The 12,394-nt window shown below is 38.8% G+C and overlaps 1 protein-coding gene across 1 annotated transcript in view; it reads left to right on the forward strand.

The window, feature by feature from the left end:
* thbs3a (thrombospondin 3a) overlaps nucleotides 1-12,394 on the forward strand; it is a 39,038-nt gene that overhangs the window by 20,423 nt on the left and 6,221 nt on the right. Inside the window, exons 9-21 of the mRNA XM_008290522.1 lie at nucleotides 338-475; nucleotides 1,805-1,879; nucleotides 3,117-3,269; nucleotides 4,328-4,438; nucleotides 5,643-5,750; nucleotides 5,842-6,001; nucleotides 6,664-6,782; nucleotides 8,466-8,518; nucleotides 9,488-9,669; nucleotides 10,582-10,760; nucleotides 11,014-11,062; nucleotides 11,146-11,342; nucleotides 11,760-11,932. Of these exons, the coding sequence (XP_008288744.1) occupies nucleotides 338-475; nucleotides 1,805-1,879; nucleotides 3,117-3,269; nucleotides 4,328-4,438; nucleotides 5,643-5,750; nucleotides 5,842-6,001; nucleotides 6,664-6,782; nucleotides 8,466-8,518; nucleotides 9,488-9,669; nucleotides 10,582-10,760; nucleotides 11,014-11,062; nucleotides 11,146-11,342; nucleotides 11,760-11,932 (1,697 nt within the window). The remainder of the gene's footprint in view (nucleotides 1-337; nucleotides 476-1,804; nucleotides 1,880-3,116; nucleotides 3,270-4,327; nucleotides 4,439-5,642; nucleotides 5,751-5,841; nucleotides 6,002-6,663; nucleotides 6,783-8,465; nucleotides 8,519-9,487; nucleotides 9,670-10,581; nucleotides 10,761-11,013; nucleotides 11,063-11,145; nucleotides 11,343-11,759; nucleotides 11,933-12,394) is intronic.

Here is a 12,394-nt window from a genome sequence, read left to right on the forward strand (position 1 = left end):
CAACATACAGGAACACCCACACTACAATAACACCAAAACACACATCAACATACAACAACATTTTACAAAAAGATCTAAGATGACCACAAAGATGCACAAAACAACCACAATGTAAAGAAAAATGACCATAGAGACACGAAAAACCCATGATGAGATACACAACCATCACAAAGAAATGCAAATTGATCGTAAACAGACAAACATGACACATTCAGAGGTCTGTGGAGTCACCATGGGACCGACACAGTATCAGTCAGCTCTTTTTAATGTTGCTGTACAACAACACCAGAACATCAGTAAATACCAGAGTACCAGTAACACCCCCCTCCTCTGTCAGTGTGAGCTGCAGCCCTGCTACTCTCCTGGGGCCTGTGTCAACACTGTGGGGGGGTTCAGCTGCCAGCCATGTCCTCCAGGCCTGTGGGGGGCGCCACTGACTGGAACTGGACTGGACTATGCCAAGACACACAGACAGGTCAGACATATGAACGAATGTGGCTTGTTCAAGAATGTGATGTGTGAAGCGGTGGCTGACAAAGGCAAGCTTGTTTTCTACCTCTCTGGGTGTGTGTCAATGTGTGTCAGTGTCCAGACTTCACACTCAGTCTGAGCAGTTTTACAGTCTGAGCAGTTCACGCTGGAAAAGTCAGTATTTGAGTACAGCTGGAAGCAATTAAACTAACTGTGGATGGAGGTGAAACAGCTCAGAGCACCAAAATACACTATTACATCCTCGGAAAAAAACATCTTCTGTCTCACTGTGATGTTATTTTATGCACATATTGCATAATTTACTGCTCTGTATATTGTATTTTTAACTAAACACATAGTCTAGCCTGTGTTTTAAAAATGCTTCTCAAATTGTCTGAAACAGCTGAACATAGACATTTTTTAATTATCCAACGTATTTGCTTTTACACCGAGGTTATTCTAACTATAATTACAATTTGTGTGCATTTAAAAAAGAAACTCTAAATTAGTTCGGTGCAAGTGTTAATTGATAAGTTGTCAACTAATAAATTAATTTCCACCTATTTTGGTAATAAGTTAATAAATTTGAGCAAATTTTAAGAAAAAAACTGTCTGAATTCTGTAATTGCATCTTCTTAAATGTAAATATTTTAAGGTTTCTTTCCTCCTCTGTAACAGTAAACTGAATGTCGTTGGACAAAACAGAACATTTTCTGGCATTTTATAGATCAAACACCTTGTCAATTAATCCAGAAAACAATCAAGAGAACAGTTGTCAAGGAAAATAATAATTTGTTGCAGCCTTATTTCACATTGTATTCAGGTGCAGCACTGCCAAAGAACTCAATTCAAGAATTCAGAAAATGCAAGCAGCAGAGTTTTATTGTTTTTTGTAATTTGACAAAAATTGGCAGCAGAAACAGGAAGTAGTTTAGGGTGATTTATGTTCATGTTAGCGCATTTGTTTACAATCAAAACTGATAATAGTAGAAATAGTAATTCCTCTACTGCTTTTATTGTGTAAAAGGTTAAGAAAACAAAAAGCATTCTTTTTTTGTTTGTTTTATTAGAATCGTCCTGTAAAAATCAAATGCCCCTTCTCTGTCCTCATTGTTCCTACAGGTTATCGTTTATTGTTAGAAAAATAAGTGACATAATTAGACCAAAAAAAGTCCCTCCTCACCACTTACTTTTTAAAATTTGCTGCAGATGTTTTAACTTTGTAACTTGGCCAAGGGGAGGTTTTGATTGTTTTTCGCAGCAGACGTTTTGATTTTATGACACCTGCTGCGACAACATGTCTGTGAAGTAACATGTTGAATGTGTTTCTCAGGAGTGTGTGGATATTGATGAGTGCGTCGATCTACCTGACGCCTGTGTGTCCAACTCTGTCTGCATCAACACTGTGGTGAGTTCACGGCTGTTTGTCTTTTAGCCTTCCGGTTTCTACTGCTGGTGTTTTACTTCAGCTGGTGTGAGATTCACTGCGAGGCTGCTGTCACAGCTGTGACTTTAGTAGTAGTTCCTCACTGTTGGCTCATTTTTCACTGCAACAACAACAAAACATCAGTCACATTACAGCTGCAGCAATTAATTGATTAATCAATTAGTTAAAGTCGTGCAACTCTACGGAAACAATACAACCGTGTCTAGGATAAGAGAGAACTCAAAAATGTTTTCTTTGCAGCATGACACAACATTGTCAAGGCAAAAGTTGAATTCTTTGATTATTTATTTTACAAAAAATGTAACATTTTTCCATGTGTCAATATTTGTTTCCAACAATGGAAAAATGGAGGCTTAAAGTACTATAGATATTTAACTATTTCCAGTATACAGCCTCTACTGACTTTTTCACTCTACCCTTCAAATCAACTGCAGAAAGATGCTTCACCATGCTGAATGCATCTTTCAACAACTTGCTGACAACTTGCTTCTCTGTATACTTTTTTTGAGACATGCTACATTTAATGACCGCAAGGAGACACAAAAAGACACCAGAGAAACACAAAACAGCCACAAACAAATGCCAGTCAATCGTAATGAGATGTAAAACGACCACAAAGAGACACAAAATGAGCACAAACAGACACAAAATTACCACAAAGAGATGCAAAATAGCCACAGAGAAGCAAAACACCTGCAAAAAGACACAGAACAACCACAAAGAAACACAAAAGGAGCACAAAATAACCACAAAAAAATGCTGAACAACCACAAAGAAATGAAAAACTAGCAAAAAACCCCGACAACAACAAAGGCAAAGACACATTTCGCATGGTGAAAGATCTTTCTAAAATTTATATGCCAAGTACAATGAAAAAGTTTGGAGAGGCTGTAAAAATGTAAATAGGTACACAGAGTCAACATTTTTCCAGTATTGGTAATACTCGTGGACACTTAGAATAATGTTGCAACTGCTGATTCCAGGTTTTTTCAATTTTCGTAAAATAAATAATCAAAGCAATTCAATTGTTGTTTTTTCGTTTTTGTGGTTTCTGCCATTCTGTGTCATGCTGCACAGAAGACATTTCTGAGTTTTCTCTACTTCAAGTCATGGTTGTGCTGTTTCCACGAGGTGAGCCTCAGTGAGACAGCGCCCTCTTGTGGACTCTGCTGATACGACATCTCTGTCTCTTTCACAGGGTTCATACAAATGTGGAAGCTGTAAACCTGGTTTCCTCGGTAACCAGACTTCAGGCTGCTTCCCCAGAAAGTCATGCAACGCACTGACGTTCAACCCCTGCGACACCAACGCCCACTGTGCCATGGAGAGGAATGGGGAGGTCTCCTGCAGGGTGAGCAGAGATTGTCCATGCAGCACGTGTTAGACTGTTTAAATCAAGTTTATTTAATATCATCAGGAACGCACACATGAGTGTCAAGTCACAGTTATTCATACAGCACATTTCAAACAATAGCTTTGGAGTCAAAATCAATGTCAAAACCTTACACATATAAATACAATTTTACGCAACTATAAAACATAGTTTGGCTAAGATACAGCAACATTATTAATTGTGGAGATTAACCTAACTAATTTAAAACTAAAGTTACTAACCTAACCTAAATGATGCTCCTCACAGGACCAGCAACAAAATAATAAACAACAAAAATGTGAAATCATTAAAAGTGTGTTGTGGTTCAAATCTGCCAGCAGAGAAAACTATGAACTATTCTAACACTCAAAAACTGTAACAAATAATAGCAAATATCTCTGTTAAATATAGCAAAATTGTGTAATTTCATGATTACACATTGTAAACATACAAAGTACTATTTGTAAAAAATATAGATTTTTAATGTGCCATTTACAGCTTGATTGGCTTGTTCTTTCTTTCTTTTTCCTTTTTAAAAAAAATGTATTTATTTTTTTTTACCAAAAACCTGTAAGTAGATACTTTTATTCTGTGATTTTTCTTGGTATGATTTGTAATTTCCGAAAACAGGTAAACTCTGTAAAATTACAGTTTAAAATGGTTTACCATTTTTTCATTTCTTTTCAAATAACAGCAAATATGGATGTTATTTTTTGTAGATTTAAGTACAGTAAAAAAAAAAAAAAGGGTAATTTTGTGTTAAATGTTTTTTTAAAGATGTTATTTTTTGGAAATTATAGATTTTTTTTGTTTTGGACATTATTTACAGTTTTCGCCTGTCTTCTTACCATCAACATGTAAAATAATACTTCATATTAGTTTTGTTTTCTTTTTTTGCTACTTATTATCTATAATTAGCAGAACGGGAAAAATCTGCACAATAAAAGTAAATAATTTTTTAATGATTATTTAATGGAATTACCTTGGATCATTCACTATGAAGCAGCGTTGACAGTGTGAAATGTGTGTGTTTTCAGTGTAACGTGGGCTGGGCCGGTAATGGGAACACATGTGGAGTAGACACAGACATCGACGGATATCCCGACCGCTCTCTGCCCTGCATGGACAACGACAAACACTGCAAACAGGTCGGACTTGACCAATGATTAATCAGCATATCCTGTCCTGTCACGTTCTGTCATGCCTTCTCTTCTTTCCCTGTCCGATTTGTCATAATATAGAATAAAATGATCACAGTGTCAAACAGTGTAATGTTATATTTTGGATTATATGGATGCAAATTAAGAGGAAAAACATATTCAAGATATATTTAGAACAGCAAGTTAAACTTGTGGTTATAAAGTTTAATTTGCTTGAACAAATATTCTCTATTCAAGTTCATCAAATGTAAAAACTTTGAAGGATTACACTGTGACACACACACAACACAGGATGTCTGGACATCTGGTAGAGTCTTTAGAAAGCATTGGTTTCACTTTCCCTAAGACAGGGCCTTTTAAATGAGTCAGAAGTTCTCTAGTCTGGTAAAGTCATTTTTAAAATGTCTAAGAATCTGATTTTTGAAAAAAAAAAAAAAAAAGCCTTGAAAATCTCAATTTGTAATAGATAAAAAGGTTATTTTGTTGTTGAATTAGTTCCATTCTTCCATTCTTTTATCCTTCCATTATCGGCTGACAATCAAAAATAGTGACCCAACAAATACTTAATGTTCTGGAAATATGTACAAGACATTGTGATGTTTTGACTTCAGGGAACGTGGTTCTGTGCATGTAATTATACAAAAAAAAAAAAAAGAAGTAATAAATGGCAAAAAATATAGCCAATGACAGTGCTTACCTTCAGCTGCTTTCAGACCAGCAGGTCTCTCTCTTCATGTGATGGCAGTTTAAGAGGACGTCCCATGTATAAACAGTAGCAGATCTTCCTGCTGATTTGAGATTTCTGTAGTGTATTCAGCATTAAACAAGTCGAAAGGAATGAGAGTGCTGTTTAACTGCCAATGTGAGTTGGCAGTTAAGCAGCACAAGGATATCACACAGTATCGTAGGGAATTTTTACCTGCAGTGTGGTGACCAACCAGGAAAACAACTGTTAGCCAATCTCAGACATCACTCAATAGTAAGTTTATATGGTTCGGAAGTAAATTCTATCATTAATTGCCCTGTATATCACTGTACAATAAACTGATGTAGTTTGGGATTTTGGTCAAGTAAACCAATCTGCAGAACTTGTTAAATAGTTGTTTCCGTATTAAAGATGACTTGACAATGAAAGAGTCACCATTTTAACAGCAGCAGTGTTTGAGTTTGACATGGTGTCTTTGTCCTCCAGGACAACTGTGTGCTCACTCCAAACTCTGGTCAGGAGGACGCCGACAATGACGGGATCGGAGATCAGTGCGATGAGGACGCAGACGGAGACGGCATCAAAAACGTGGAGGTTCGACAAAGACTATGCCTGCAGCTATAACAGACTAAGACTATCACACCTGTAACAGCTACTATCACGTGACGTGTCCTCTGTCCCTCAGGACAACTGCCGTTTGGTGCCTAACAAAGATCAGCAGAACTCAGACAGTGATTCGTTTGGAGACGCCTGTGACAACTGTCCCAATGTCCCCAACAGCGACCAGAAAGACACTGACAGCAACGGACAAGGAGACGCCTGCGACCAGGACATCGACGGAGACGGTAAAACACAACCAGCCTGTCCTCACATCACAGATGGACGAGGAGCTAGAATCTATGCTGCCCTCTACAGGCAGAGACAGAAACCACAGAAACAATGTCTTCCACAGACAAAGACAGAAACACTGTCATCTAAAAAACTGGAACTGCAGAAACACTGTTGTGGACATCAAATGGATATTGTTCATTTCCAAATACTCACAATAATCAACAACTAGGCACTGCTTTAAGTTGATATTGTGTCTAATATTGTAAAACAGGTGTCAGAAACCCGGACACCAAACTTGGAGTCACAGAGTTTTAGATTTGTAGAGTACATAGACGTTACAGAACGTTTCTTTGATTCAAGGAAAAATAAGCTCTGAGCGCAAACGTCACAGTTTGTCCAGAGAAAGAAAGTCTCCATTGCTGCAGGTCTGATCTTCATGAAATATCTTTATCTACTCCCCGAGGACTATCACCTTTAGAACCTCCCTCTGTGCAAACTTCACACAGCAGCTCCACTGCTGGTAAAAGAGCAGATGAACCATCAGGATCTTGTTTGTTTGGATCAACATCACTACTAGATATTCTAATCTCTTGATCCAGAAATGAACAAACTGACTAACCTTTAAAATCCAAAACCAGACATTGTGGGTGAATAGTGTTTGCATGTGCTTGTTCAGGTATTCCCAACGTTCTCGATAACTGTCCGAAAGTACCAAACCCGATGCAGACGGACAGAGATCGAGACGGAGTCGGAGATGCTTGTGACAGCTGTCCTGAACTCAGCAACCCCATGCAGGTAAAACCAGGCAGTCAGCATGTTAACCTTAACATGAAACCTTGTTCTTTCATGACAAATGTGTCTCAGCCTGCATACGTCTGCTACATGTGGCTAGCTCAGTTTCTTTTTCAACTTTTTAGAGACCTAAAACATAAAAATAAGAGTAAAAGAAAGACTTTATACTGTAACCTCTTGGTCATCTTTGGACCACTCTGATTTATCTCTTGGCCTGTTGCGGTGATTGATGAAATTCATGTTCCAACATTTTCAAGGAGTTTAAGTCTTTAACGAGAGATGTGAAAGATCATTATATATTAATGCTGTGAATTCACACCACCCTCCTGCTGCCCAGTTAAATGTGCTCCCTGTTGTAGATATTTTCAGAGTTATTGGATGTGTTGCACTGTGTTTAGACTCCATTATATCAGCACCACAACAGTCTGACCTGAAAGATGCTGGTTTCTCATAATATGGTACCGCATCTGTATTGCTTGAAATGTAATGTATCACATAATTTCAGATTGCCAACATTAAAAAAAATGTGATCCACATCATCAACAGAAACGATGACATGACCAAATGTTCTCCTGTGGTGCTAGTAGCTGTTTTTGCATTCTACAGAGATACTCTATATGGACAAAGTATATGGACACATCTCTCAATCATTGAATTCAGATGTTTTATTCAGATCCATTGCCACAGATTCTGTGCTTTCAGCTTTGTGGGACAGTCTGGGGAAGACACTCTTCCATTCCAGCTTGACTTAGCATCAATGTTCAAAGTAAAGGCCATAAAGACAGGGTTTGGTGAGTTTGTTGTGGAAGAACTTGACTGGCTGCACAAAGCCCTGACCTCAACCCCATCCAACACCTTTGGAATGAACTATAACAGAAATTATAACAAGGCTTTCTAATTCAACATCAAGAGTTCTTCTTCTTTAGTCTCACTTCAAAAATCTTGTGGAAAGCCTTCCTACAAGAGTGGAAGCTGTTGTAGCTGCAAAGGGAGACCAACTCCATATTCATGCCTGTAGGTGTAACAGCCAGGTGTCCAAATACTTTTGTCCATACAGTGTGTTTTGTAAAATAATGGTCATGTGGACAGTTTTAAATAGAGGAAAAAATATCAGTTTAGAAAAATATCATTAGAAGTTGGACATGGCCTAAAGCACAACCACAGGTTTTATTACTTAAATGCATATTGTATTTTGTAATTTTTTAAGTGCACGATGGGGAGATACTTCAACCAATTTTGTTGTACAATTTTTGTGTACAATGACAATAAAGGCTATTCCTATTCCTATTCCTAACAGTTTATGCACATGTCTCCTGAAACTCAAGAACAAGTTATGTGTTTACAATCGAGAAGTGTGGATGTAGCCTGTAAAGTTGGTTTGTCACATGTCATGGCATAAATTTATGACTATAATCACCTCATCTGACACAGTGACCATCTTAGACAAATATATAACATGATCTGAACCCAGATCTTAATCTTGTTCTTTTTTGTTGCCTCTAAACTACATTTTTTATGTTAGGTCTCAAATAATCTTGAAAACGGAACATGACAAGCTGACGCTTTATGTTATGTTGTCAGTTTAAGATGTCTGCACTTTAAAAAATCGGCTACTGGATCAAGAATCTTTCAGAATTAACAAAAAGGTCACAGTGTGTCTTCATGAACATCTTGTCTCTATTTCAGACGGACATTGACAACGACCTGGTGGGAGATGTTTGTGACACCAACCAGGACACGTATGTTGGACGCCCACACCTTCCTCTGGTTCTCAAGTTTCTCTGGTTGTGTTGAATAAGAATAACCACCTGAAATATACACATGAAATACTTATGAAAAATTACCTGACTACAGGCTCGAGTGGTGTCAGTGTCTTCATACCTACATTTCACTGTGATATCAGCTATATAAACATGTTACTTGCTGGAATTAAATGCTTTTAACCTACATTAAGTTTTAGCTCTTTAAAGATGAACGTGAGAGTACAAAATGACCAATCATTTCCAAAAAATTCTTCTGTTAGTTTAGTAGTTGCAATTTCATTCTATTTCTAATCCTCCTTTTTCACCAAAAAAAGGTACACTTATTTTCTCAATTAGTTCTTTGAAATATCAGAAAACGGTTAAAGGGTTAGGAGTGAAAGCAAATATGTTGGTTCATTTTAAATCAAAATGGCAACTGCCAAGTTCCCTGTACGTCCAATGAGGCTGCATCTAGTGATTATTTCTGTTGTCTGTTGATTATTTTCTTGATTAATCAATTAGTTGTTTGGTCTATAAAATATCAGAAAATTGTGTAAAATGTTGATCAGTGTTTTCCAGTCCAAAGATGTTCAGTTTACTGTTTTACAGGAAGAAAGAAACTGGAAAATATTCATATTTTAGAAGCTTCAATAAGAGAATTTAAAGGTTAATAAAGAAAAGACTATTTAATTAATTAGTTCATCGTTGCCACTCTACACCAGTTAAACTTGAGCCTGTTACATGTTGCTCACTACAATATATCACAGTAAATAAGTGTCTCTTTCAATTTAAAAAAAACAAAACAACAAAAGCTGATGTTTTTGACAGTGTTGAGAATCAAATTTGAGCCCAAGCCTAGCTGACACACAAAACTAAGACACAAGTGTAAATATCTTGACTCTGCAGGATGAAAACAGTAAAAGTTAGAGCCAAATGAAACGGACACTGAGTGTTTCATCTCTGCAGGGACGGAGACGGTCACCAGGACAGCAGAGACAACTGCCCCGACATCCCCAACAGCTCCCAGCTCGACTCCGACAACGATGGCCTCGGAGACGACTGCGACCATGACGACGACAACGACGGCGTCCTGGACGACCATGACAACTGCAGGCTCATTGTCAATCCCAACCAGAAAGACTCTGACGGTAACAACTGCACAAAAAAGCACAGCTGCTGGACGAAGAGCACTGACCAATGAACTGTCCATCAGGTTTAGTTTGTGTTATCAGTGCATACACCAGAATATCTGGTTTACACTCCACATCCAGCCTGATTATATAAATACATCATTAAATATAATATACTATATATGTTTCACTATATATTTGTCCCAATTATACATTATATTTCTATGGGTATAGCATTTCAACTTGCATTCAAAGTTAGTTTTCTGTGGCAAACTCCAGTAATCTGTGGTAAACTTCAGTTTATTTGTCAGGGGCGTGGCCATAAAGTTGTATTTTATAGCTCCAGGCTGCATTTGTAACTGTCTGTGAGGCCTTTAGGAGACAGTCGTAAAATGTAGATCTATGGATGATCGATAAATTGTAGCATCTACTGATGTGTGATTTTTGAGGAACATTGATAAATTGTGGAGTCGACCAACAAATGAGAGACATTTAGGGAACATCGGTAAAATGTAGCATCTCAGAATAGTTAGCGCATGAGGCTTTAGAAAACATCAGCAATTCACAGCTTTTGCTGATAATTTGCATGTGAGGCTTTTAGGGAACGCTGGCTCATTGTAGTGCCCACCATAGCCTGAATGTGACGTGTTTTGGAGAGATCAGTAAATTGTAGCATCTAACATTGTTTGCATGTGAGGCCTTTAGGGAACATTGGTAACTTGTAGCATCTACTGCTTGTCTGCTTGTCTGGCAGGTGTGTTCATGTGTATGGGAGCTGGTTACTATGGAGCTCAATTGTATCGAGGTTCTGCTGGGAACCACAGAATTTGATGTAGCCACAGATCTTTGAACAGCTTCTTCCAGTTTATTTCTGTAAACACTAAACAGTGTTGGACTACCATCTGTTTGTCTTCCCATGTCCATCCTCAGCTAACGGCGTTGGTGACGTCTGCGAAAATGACTTTGATAATGACGCTGTGATGGATCTGATCGACGTGTGTCCAGAGAGTGCTGAGGTCACGCTGACAGACTTCAGAGCCTATCAGACGGTCATCCTGGACCCGGAGGGCGATGCCCAGATCGACCCCAACTGGGTGGTCCTGAATCAGGTGACCTCTGGTCCCGAACACCATTGTTTCTGAACCTGTTCTCTTTATGTTGATTAAAAACCTCCTTAGTTACAGGTTCTCAAATGAGAAGACTTGATGTGTTTGTTCATTACATCACAGTAAACTAAATGTTTTAAAAACTGTCTGCCTAAACAGAAAGAAATGTTCAGACTAAAGAGAACTGTCAGATTAATAACTGGTAGTGCAAATAGTTATTCATCCTGGCATTCCTGAAAAATACTTTTCTCTGCAGGGGATGGAAATCGTCCAGACGATGAACAGTGATCCTGGTTTAGCCGTGGGTACGTGTTTCACTTTAACCTGTATGAACTCACAGCTGTCCTCTGGCTCTGGTACTACGGTTTCCTCCTCTATGTATCCACAGGCTACACAGCGTTTAACGGCGTTGACTTTGAGGGAACATTTCATGTCAACACTGTGACGGACGACGACTATGCCGGCTTCATCTTTGCCTACCAGGACTCATCCAGCTTCTATGTGGTAATGTGGAAACAGACAGAGCAGACGTACTGGCAGTCCATCCCCTTCAGAGCCATGGCCCAGCCTGCGCTGCAGCTTAAGGTCTCTACTGGGTTCTATTGTGTTCTACTGTCCTTTATACTGTGATTCTTTATGTCACTTTACTCTTCTGTTATTTTATTGATTTTGCTGTTGTTGATTCTACTGTTCTTTATTTTGCTGATATATCTGCTGGTATAGGTGTTAGGTTGGTCCTCAGATCCAAGATCGGGGTTCTGCAGTTGTCAATAGTAATTCTAACAGGTTTCACTAGGTGGGATCAACTGACAGCGACTGATGTAGAACCTGCAGGTTTTCAGTCGCCTCATGTGGTTGATTGGCTGGTTGCTGGTTTGACTCCTCAGCTGTTTTCTGCACCAATGTCAGTCCTGTTTCTCTGTGTTCTCCTAATTCTCTTCTCAAGCTGAACTGATCTCAGTGGGAATGGTTAAAAACTGTATACTTGTGTTGGTACTGCAGGCAGTGAAGTCTCGGACCGGACCAGGTGAGTTTCTGAGGAACGCTCTCTGGCACACCGGAGACACAGCTGGAGAGGTGAAGCTGCTGTGGAAGGATCCTCGGAACACCGGCTGGAAGGACAAAACCTCGTACCGCTGGCAGCTGAGCCACCGGCCACAGGTGGGATACATCAGGTAAGAACTCCAACCACACCTGAGAGACCAGACTGCAGCTGCAGAGGATTAGACTGAAGCTAGTCCTACAGGGGGATTAAACTAAAACTAGTCCTAGTGAGGGAGTTAGACTAAAACAGGTTCTACAGGGGGATTTGACTAAAACTTGTTCGACAGAAGTTGGACTAAAACTAGTCCTAGAGGGGGACTTAGACTAGTTATTAGACAGATACTGTCATATTGTGTAGTACAGAATACTGCAATCCTCTGTAGTATAGATTCTGCAATAATCTAGTACACCTTCTGCGGTACTCTGTAGTACAAATTTTCTATTGTACAGAAACTGCAGTCCTGTATAGTGCCAATACTGCGGAACTGCATAGTGCAAATACTGCAGTACAGTACTGTACTGTACAGATATTGCAGTGCTGTGTATTACAAAAAGTGAAATACTGAGATCTTTTAGTACAGTGTAGTGCAGAT

The sequence above is a fragment of the Stegastes partitus genome, unplaced genomic scaffold (genome assembly GCF_000690725.1).
Source record: "Stegastes partitus isolate 25-593 unplaced genomic scaffold, Stegastes_partitus-1.0.2 Scaffold680, whole genome shotgun sequence".
Taxonomy (NCBI): Eukaryota; Metazoa; Chordata; class Actinopteri; family Pomacentridae; genus Stegastes; species Stegastes partitus.